Genomic DNA, 11,100 nt, shown 5'->3' on the forward strand with positions numbered 1-11,100 from the left:
GACTTTGTGCATTTTGTTACTCCCCTCATGCTTATCTTTTGTCTCTTGCATGAATGTGTTTATTCTTGGGCGTTTATGTATGTGTAGTGATATGCGCACAAGCATACGTATAAATGTATTTTCTTAACATTTATGTGCCTATAAAATATAAAAATAAGAAATGGTTTAAGTTCTCGTTTTAAAACCATTTTCAGGTAGTTGGGAAATTTTCTTCTTTCGACCATGAATATACTAGACTTCGAATTTAATTGAACGAAACCAAATATTTTATTTAAACGCCCACGAATTCATGTTAAGTGGTGGCGCGTCGAGTCCGTATCACAGTTTGAAATACTATTTTCAACTTTTTTTTTTACTTCTCTTACATCACTAACGTCCCGGAGATTGTTATTTACTCTTCTCTGAAAACCCGAAAACATTGTTCTTGCTGTTATACTACCCTTTACTATTGAGCTGTTAATAGTATGGAGACATCAGGATATGTACTCTGTCAAATGTATTTTAGCTATTTCTGTACGCCAGTTGTTATTGTTGTCGTGTAGTCGTAGATCAGCTGTCCTCGGACTGAGTTTGGGTTTTTGGATAGTCGTTCGAAAAACCAAGGTGCAACCCACAAATTTATTGTTTCAACTATACTACTTCTCCAAGTGGCAAATTGGCGAAGTCGCTAGAGCGTTGAATACAATGTATGTCTGAATCTGCATGAGTGAATGTGTAAGCGTGCTAATCTGTGTGTATATGTGTGTATGTATGCGTGTGTGTGTCTGTGTGTGTGAGTGTATGAATGCAAGCGTAAGACAATTTGTACCACTGAATAAAGGGCTAAATGTATGTATATGTGCGTGTTTGCATGTGTATGTGTTTGTTTGCATGTGTGTGCTTGTGTGTGTGTGTGTGTGTGTGTGTGTGTGTGTGATCGAGCAAGCATGTATATGTCAATGATAACTTGCAGTGTTCATACATGTAAACAAATCACCTACCAACACACAAATCTCTGCAAGGAAACACAGGAATTCGACCTGTGCATTTCGGAAAGATGAGGCCGCAATAGAAACCCAACAGTTGTTTGGAACATCTTCGATCCAGTAAAGGTTCAACTACGGTTCGAAAGCGTTGCCGAGCAGCAGTCTGGTTATCGTCACCAAACAGATTTGGGAAAAATGTCTGAGAATAACCTAAAGATATACAGGGATGAAACACCAACGGTTGGCAGCGAGCTGTAAATAGAGAAATGAGAAAAAGAGCATTAACATATAAATTAATGGTTTCTAATTTAGACAAAAGGTTGGCAATATTGAAGTCGATACTGTCTATCCCAGTACTTCACTGCTACTTATCGACCCTGGTGGGATGATTGGCAATGTTTACCTCGGCAGAATTTGACTTCAGAACATAAAGCTCTCCGCTTTTACTTGTAAATTTATGGCTAAGACTTAAGGGGTTATTCTTGTCGAAAACATCGAACTGATGCGAACATGCTTTTATGACGGGCACTAGTAATGTAAACTATCCTGCTACTGACGACCGGATTACTGCCAACCTATTCTCTAGGAACAGTTCAACAGTGTGTCTCTTAGATTAAATATATAAATGAATGTGAATTAATAGATAAAGAATTCGATTTTCTTCTAGCCCATCCTCCAGGCCCGACTCTTCGACATTACTTGTTTTTCAGTTTTATATATTTAACACTAAATAACAGCAATTAATGTAAAAAAAGTTTAACAAAAAAAAAAAAACGAAAACTTTCAAAACTTTTCTTTTTGATTATTAAAATGAACTGTTATGATTTACCATTTGCTCCATAATATATCCGGTACTAGTAAAAACTCTGTTACTCTAAACATGGCCTTATTTCGTTTAATGGTTAATTCATCTCTGCTGCTAGTATCAAAGTATAATCTTTCTTCCTGATGGCCGTCTAGTAGTTATTATAAACTGGGACAAATAAGCAGAGAGGAGCATATTTCACTCAAAATGTACAACAGAAACTTAGGTTTAGGTGAATCTGGTCTTCTTGTATTAAATTATGATTAGTTAAATAAAACAATAAGTAGCAAGTAATATCTAAAAAGGCTTTTCAGTCCGTCTCATGACGAGAATTGAAACGGCATTGCCCCGGAAGCTGGCGAGAGAGATGCGCTGGGACAAGCACTGTGACTCACGGGGCTCGCACGAGCGAATAGCTATATCCGCCCCTATATCGGTGAGCAGGGATGTGGTCAAAGGGCCGAGAACGTTAGAGGTGTCCCCTGCAACAAGTTCGACCACAAATCTGTCAGAGAACCGCCGATACTTTGACAGTTTACCCATCTCGACTTGATGAGCAACTGAATACACCAGATTGCCGTTGGAAAAGGTATCTCAGCATGTGATATTCCAGATGTGAGGCCTACCACCGCGGAACGGGAAAAGTATCATGCCGTCTGGGATTTTTACCGTCCCCTTGGACTAGCTTCTCTGGTTCGAGCTGCGAAGGGAAGCCTACGGCGTTTTGGCCATATTTTATGACCTCATTAAAAGCAGTACGGCGTGGAAAGCTACCAGCACTATAATGGTATGACAATGGGTGGAGACCGACAGAATTCACATTAGTTCCGTAGCGGCACTTGAGAGGCTCAGATCTGGAGACCAAGTTTCGGGGAATCACTGATGCATAGACAGTCGCAACTAAGCAGAATGCCAGTCGAGAGTGATGGACTGCGTTGAGCCAGGCTTCGCTGTGAGGCTGGGAGCCGAGGGGAAACATGCCAGACGGTGCTGGTCAAGCCAGCGCACCAGCCGGTCCGATTCATACTGCACTGGATGGCGTCCCTTTTGCTTTGGGGTGACGGACATTCACAAAGCGGAGAGAGATGGACGTCGCAGGGAGGAGGCCGGGGAGGAAAAAGAACTGTATTAATAGACCTATCGCGAGGCGAGAGAATGAAGAAGGCGTTCTGTTGTGTAACCATGCCATCAGTTGTTGCTCTGAATATTTTGTCTCAAATTGTTCTTATGTTTAATAAAATTTAATCTATAATTTTAGCAGGTAATCGTTCATATTTGTGTGTTTAATCCTCATCGAAAACATCGAACCGAGGTAGGATACCTTACTATACTTGACATAACTGAATTACCCATCTTGCTAGCGCTAAGTTGTTGACAAATTATCCTATGAAATAAATGAAATATTTATGAAGATAAATTTGTATAGTTAAAAATACAGATAATTTAAAAAGAATAGAATTCATAATACACAATTTGAAGAAAGGAAATATCAATCGCTCAACAAAGTATAGCATACTTCCTGATTAGACATAAATATGGATAATTCTTGTCTTGTCAGTGGACCTACTCCATATTTTTGATTTCAAATTATGTTTATGATATGTAAAGACCATTTATATCGCTGCTGCAATTTAATAGCAGTATTAGTGGCAGACATGAATCCCAACAAGCTGATTTACCTTGGTTATATGATAAAAGAATATTTTCATGCTTGGAATGTTAAAAAGTTGAATAATGAATTATGCCAGAGAATAAAACGTTTTCTTTTTTCATTCTAAAATACTAGAGATGACACCGAACGTGTTTCATCTGTTTCGAAATTCCTCAGTAGAAGTTCAGACACGCCGTTAAAAGTCTAAGTATTAAGGAACGAATAACTAGGTAAATATACTGAGTAGATATTCTGAATAGAGATGTAATGTAAAGTGAAGATAACATTTGGTATGTTTTTGTGCTGGCAAACTTTTGATGTGTTACACTGTTATGAAACTTCAATGTTATAATATTATGTTCAGAAAGCTTTTACCTGTAATGGGTGCCGTCTCCTCAATACTTCCGGTAGATATGCTGACTTCCGTAGTGTCCAGTATAATTTTCAGCATGGTTATGTAGAAGTGAATCCGAACTGCAAAGAGTTCTTTGTTCACCAAAGGCATGAATGAACCTCCTTAAACGGTGTAGGTCAAGGTGGATGAGAGAAAAGGACAACATTATAAACAGTATTAAGAAGGGCAATTAGTTTTGAAAGGTCAGAAAACATTGACAATATCAACAACAGCAACAGCAACAACAGCAACACTATCAAATACTACAACAGCCACAATAACAACATGAACAAATTCAATAGCTGTAGCAACAACAAGAGTACCACGAGATAAAAAAAAAAGCTGCAGCAGCAACAAGGACAACAGCAACAACTACTATAGGAACAGTTACTTCAATAACTATAAAAGCAGGAGAAATTGCGAGATGAACAGCAGTGACAAGAAGAGATGTAAAAATTGTAACAACAATAGAAGTAACATCAATAAAAACATCAGCCACAACGAGAGCAATATCAACAGCTGCAGTAACTAACTGGCACTCCGTCAGTTACGACGAGTGTTCCAGTTGAACCGATCACCAGAACAGCCTGATCATAAAATTAACGTGAAAGTGATTGAGCCGACCACAGAAACGTATACCCTTAACGTAGGCGCAGGAGTGGCTGTGTGGTAAGTAGCTTGCTAACCAACTACATGGTTCCGGGTTCAGTCCCACTGCGTGGCATCTTGGGCGAGTGTCTTCTGCTATAGCCCCGGGACGACCAATGCCTTGTGAGTGGATTTGGTAGACGGAAACTGAAAGAAGCCTGTCGTATATATGTATATATATATGTGTGTGTGTTTGTGTGTCTGTGTTTGTCCCCCTAGCATTGCTTGACAACCGATGCTGGTGTGTTTACGTCCCCGTCACTTAGCGGTTCGGCAAAAAAGAGACCGATAGAATAAGTACTGGGCTTACAAAAAATAAGTCCCGGGGTCGATTTGCTCGACTAAAGGCGGTGCTCCAGCATGGCCGCAGTCAAATGACTGAAACAAGTAAAAGAGTAAAGAGTAAAGAGAGTTCTCAGGGAAATTCAGCGTAATACAGAATGTGACAAGGCTAGCCATTTGAATCATAGGTACAACTCATTTTCGCCTGCTGAGTGAGCTGGAGCAACCTGAAATAAAGTGTCTTGCTCAAGAACACAACACATTGTTGGAAATCGAACTCACGACCATACGATTGTGAGCCGAATATCCCAACCACTATGCTACGCACCTTCATACAACAACAGTAGCTATAACAAGAATAATGACTCCTGCAGCAACTGCAATATCAACAACAATATGAAGATTAGCAATGACAAAAACAGCAGCAGCAGCAACGGTAATAACAATAATAGAAGTAGCAGCGGTAGCAACGGTAGTAACAGCACCTAAAATAGCAAGATTATAACAACAATACTAAAAACATGTGCAGTAACAGAAAGATAAGTACAGTGAGAGAAAGATAAGTACAGTAATTGCAATAACATCTCCCGTGGAACACAGTCCATATAAAAAAAATACCATTTGTAACAACTGCAAGACAATAAAGAGTGCTGTACAATAACAAGTGTCGCTTGAAGAATTACTACCGAAGCAACGAACCAAATGAGAAAGACATATACATGATCACTTTACTTTACTAGAAGGAGCACCTAATCTCTTTCATATCACACTCTATCTTTGTGAAAGAAAAATTTTAAAAAACGCGATCCGAGATACTCTCCTATATCCAAACAAGATGAGTTAATCATGATTAAAATGTTTTTGATCACAGATTCGCTCCATCATGGTAACATTAATAATAACAACAACAAAAACAGCATATATATAAATATGAATTCCATAACAATATTGATATGGGGTAGCCAAACCTCCATGTAGTCACTCGACCAACTAGATATAACTACAAAATCTAACATCACATACTACGATCTTTAAAAAGGAAGGGCTTTGAATACATTGTCTAAAATATATATACATATATACTTTTAAAGATTATCAAAAGAAGCACTAGTTTGAGGCGATATCAAAGCACAATTTTGAGATTATATCATCAAAGAAAGTACTAGTTTGAAGATATATCATGAAACAAATTACTAGGTTCATGATATACCATCAAACACAGTACTAGGTATATTATCAAACAAACCGTTTCTCAGAGGATAAACCATCAAACAAAACACAAATTTCAGCATTAATTCCAGAATATATCAAAGCTCTAATTTGAAGGTATATCATCAAACAAAGCATTTGTCTTAGGATATACAATCAAACAAAGCTCTAGCTTCAAGATATGTCATCAAATAAAGCTCTAATTTGAAAGTATTAGAGTTTATGTGTCTAAAAGTGGACATAATTGGGATGTGGAGGGTGCGTACTTTAACGTGGTGTATGTCTGAGTATTGAGGTGTGCAAATGTGGAAGTGTATAGTGCGTATGTTAGTTGGGGTCTAGGGTGTTTTAGGGACGTGGAGGTGTTATTAGAGGAATGGGGATGTTATTAGAAAAGTTGGAGTGTTGCGTGTGTGATTGGGGGTGTGGGGTGTTGTCGAGTGTGTGTAATTATTCGGTGGGGCACGAGAGTGCGTATGGTGAGGTGAGAGTGAATGTGAAAGGAAAATATACCGATGAAATAAATGGGACAGTAACAGCTATTTCAAAGGCGTGATTGATGTTGTGTGCAAAGGTATGGCAAAATTACGTAGAAGTGCGAAACGGTTTTGTAACAAAGAGTGGAGTTTAAACTAAAATATGAAAAGGAGAAAATGGTGATAAACATATATATATATGTGTGTGGGCGTGGGCGTGCGCGTCGTGTGTGTTTATATATATGAATATATATATATATGTATGTATCTATCTGTACATATAATATATATACACACACACACACACACCACACACACACACACACCACACACACACACACACACACATATATATATATATATATATATATATATATATATATACCTATATACACGTGCGCGCACATTCACACATAAAACTTCAGTCGATCCCTCACTTTCTGTCAACGAAGATATATGCAGAGATATGATTCGGTGTTTACATCTGTCTGTCACATACAGTGTTGGTTAAAATATATAGCTATACTACACATAATAACGTTAATGGCTCCAGAAACTTTGGGTAGCTAACGCACACCAATATCTACCATTTCTCATCCTTTCAACATATGTAATGACACTGAAAGCATGACTCCGATAATTAACTAATTTATAAGCATTTTATGATTCTAGAATATTTCATGGAAATAGCAATATATTTTTTTTATTTTATCGGATTTTTTCCCAGTCGATATTTTCTGACGATTTTTCAGATTTTCACCATTTAGAGAAAAAGCTTTTAATAAATTGTTTCATGGGAAATTTTTTATGGAATTTTTTATATGCACATTACAAAATAATGATGATGTGCGGATGTAACCACCTCTCTTCAGTTTACCATATTTCAGAGAGAATCCTATCGTCTAGAGTTAAATACATTCATACATGCATACATAACCATGAATGCATACATACATGCATACATACTTACGAACGCGCGCGCACATATTCATTTATGTATACGTATGTATGCGTATATATATATATATATATATATATATATATATATATATATATATATATGTAAATAAGCATGCATATGTATATACATGTGTAGAATACACATACACATCCTTCACAGGATGCATCTTAATTGTTCTAAACGAACTATTTTCCACTGTGAGAGCTGTATAACTAGTTGGAAATTAATTAGAAACATGAAAAACAAGTTATATGAAGGAAAATAGAACTGATAGAGAAAACAAAAAAAAAGTCACTCAATGAATAAGTGTATATATTACCTTGATGGGACATTAATTAATGTTACTCTGCTTGTATACATACACATATACTCACATATATGTATGTATATGTGCGTGTATATATATGAGTATATATATGTATATATGTATTTATGAGTGTGTATATATATATATATAATATATATATATATATATTATATATATATATATATATATATATATATAATATATATATATATACATATATACATATATATATGTAATTCTTAAGCAAGAATATTATTGATAGTGACTTGGAAGTTTCGACCAGTTAAACCATTGTTGGACTGCGATGTATTGAAGTCTATCTATCATGGTTTTAAACAGTTTCTGTTGAGTTGAAATCTTCGCAGGTTTTGTGGGTCTGAGTGTAATAGTAATTAGGTTTAAGGGGGGGCGGTTACGGAGAGATGCTTTGGAGAAATTTTATTGATTAAATTCGTGGTTATGATATTATTTAGAACTTATTCATGTGTGTAGAACTTTGTAATCAAGTGTGTATGATTAGGTGTGCCCTATTTGTAAGGTAGGCAGAAGAGATGTCACAAGTTTTAATTGCTTTTGGTTTTATTGGATTTAATCCTTTGCTTTCACAATTTAAAAGTCAAAGTCCAGTATTTAAAAACTTAACAATTTGATGTGTCAGCTGTTTTGTCATGGAATATTTTAGGGGTTCATGAAAGAATGTTAGTAGGTTGTATGTTTTAGCTGGTCAGTTTCTTTACTTCTTGTTTTTGTTATTTAAGGTATTGTCTGTTTTTATTTGGAAGGTAGGGGTTATTAGTCAAGCATGCTATGATGTTAGTTTGGAAAATTGTTTCTTTTGTGCTTTGATGTTCACAAGAAAGTGAATATAAAGTCTGTGGGGCTGTATGTTGCTCCCTTGTTGTTCATTGTTCTATCATCAATTTGATTAGTATCTAGAGATTTTAACTCTTGTTTTTTAGGGAGGTAGAATTTGTGGGCTGTGTGTTTATAAATATTTTTTCAACTTTGTTTCAAACGTGGATATTTTGTAATATATTATTTTAGGACTCTGGATATACGCAAAGTTTGGGCATGATAAAAAGTGTGCAAATGTTCATGTATAAAAATGGGAACAATATATATATAAAATTTTATTTTTATATATATATATAATATCTATATTTCAAATATTGCTTATATATATATATATACATACATACATACATCCAATAACTTTGTCAAGTTTCAGAGCACAAAAATGTTTGTAAGTGTATGTATGCATAGAAACACACATATACACGCATTCGCATATAACCATACACAGTAAACACTCAGACATACGCTTTTGTGTCATTGCGTTTGATGTTATTATCAAAACTAATGGGAACAATTATTCAAGAGAATTTTATTTCATATAAAACGTATTGCATATTAAAATTCTCTGCCTTCAAAACAACCATTGCGAAAGGCAAAACACCTTAATGGAAAGTAAAAGAACAGCAGATCTTCAGAAACAACTATAATAATTTCTTTAGTATATATATATATATATATAATATATATATCATATATATATATATATATATATATATATTATATATATATATATATAGATATATATGTATTTATATATATACACATATAAATACATACATACATACATACATACATACATACATACATACATACATACATAACATACATACATACATACATACATAAATACATATATATATGTAATTAATGTGGGCAGTTGGTTGCAATATAAACCGTATAGACAAATTTTAGTCGTCACTAATTGTAAATATATGTACTACAAGCCCATATATTGCTAGAAATAGAAGTTAAACCACTTATAGTTGCGAAAAAGCACATATATTATACTAATAGGGTAGATAAGTGCCCCATGAGCGAAGCAAAACTAGAATACTGGACTGTACTGTCTCATCTTAATGGGAATTGTCAACAGGGAACAGCTTATTTCCTGTCAGTAAATATATTTAATATATCTGTATTTGTTGATATATACACACAGCAATCTCTCGACTATTGCGGGTGTTACATTCCAAAACCACCCACAGAAATAATTAAAATCTAAATAAAATAAATATCTCTCGGCCGCAGAAACCCGCAATATACTGAGGGGACCACGATATAAATTTATATGTATCCTATCCAGAAAAATCCGCGATGTGCTGAGTGCGCGATAGGTGAACTGCGATGTACTGAGTACGTGTATATATTTATATATATATATATATTTATATATATATATATATCGCCAAATGCAGATGTATAACATATAATACAATATAGATTCTTGATGTATTAAAATTAGAGGATGTATCACAATTACCAAATGGTGATTGAAACAAGGTCCATTGTAGTATCCTCCTCTCTCTCTCTCCCTCCCCCTCTCTCTCTGTATACGTGTGTGTGAGTGTGTAAGTGTATATATATATATATATATATATATATATATATATATATATATATGTTGTGTATGTATATATGTATGTATATATATAGTGGGGAAGTGAGAGGGAAGTAAAAATAACTATTTACGAAATATATCATGTTATATTTCTATGATTCAGTTTACGAGGATGCTCAAATATATTCGTGAAAGAATATAAAAATCAGAGTGTGTATAATATATATAAGCAGTTGCACCTAAAAAGCAGAAATGAAAGCATAAATATTAAAATGAATATATATAACTCTGTGGTTAAAAAGTTCGCTTTACAATCACGCAGTTTCAAGTTCAGTGGGTCACCTTAAGCAAGTATCTCCTATCTATAAGCCAGGGGCCAATTAAAGCTTTCTGAGTAAACTTGTTCGACAGAAAGTGTATGAAAGCTTGTTGAGTGCATATCTATCTATCTATCTATCTATCTATCTATCTATATATCTTATCTATCTATCTATCTATCTATTATCTATCTAATCTCTCGCTATATATCTATTATATATATATATAATATAATATATACTATATATATATATATATTATATATATATATATATATATTATGTATGTAAATTAGAGAAGACCCACCTTTTATCATTCAACAATGAAATAACAATGATATAATTAAATTATACCATATAAAAAAATTAGATATATAATAAAAACATATACCAATAATAAAGTAAAGTATACAATAATAAATAAAAAGCATATAATTAAGTATAAAATCTTATATAGATTTCATTCTTAATTGTAATTGATATATATATATCCAACTTTCTCACCTATATATATAAACGCCAGCTCAAAAATTTACTCGTCCTATCGAAAAGACGCTTGTGTGTGACGTCCTGTTTTTGTTGTTATTATTATTATCATTATTGTTTTTACGTATTTTTGTATTCTTATTCGTGTTATCATTATTGTTTTTACGTATTTTTGTATTTTTATTC

General features: G+C 34.3%; 1 protein-coding gene across 3 annotated transcripts in view; it reads right to left on the reverse strand.

Moving 5' to 3' along the window:
• The window catches only part of LOC118763056, a 122,524-nt gene that overhangs the window by 13,267 nt on the left and 98,157 nt on the right, over window positions 1-11,100 (reverse strand). For all 3 annotated transcript variants that reach the window (XR_004998810.1, XM_036502290.1, XM_036502291.1), the window contains exons 5-6: window positions 3,797-3,937; window positions 981-1,217 (exon numbers count right to left, since the gene is read on the reverse strand). Coding sequence is in view for 2 of the 3 variants with exons in the window: in XM_036502290.1 (XP_036358183.1) it covers window positions 981-1,217; window positions 3,797-3,937 (378 nt within the window). In the remaining variant the exon portion in view is untranslated. The remainder of the gene's footprint in view (window positions 1-980; window positions 1,218-3,796; window positions 3,938-11,100) is intronic.

Source organism: Octopus sinensis, linkage group LG4 (assembly GCF_006345805.1).
Source record: "Octopus sinensis linkage group LG4, ASM634580v1, whole genome shotgun sequence".
Lineage (NCBI taxonomy): Eukaryota > Metazoa > Mollusca > Cephalopoda > Octopoda > Octopodidae > Octopus > Octopus sinensis.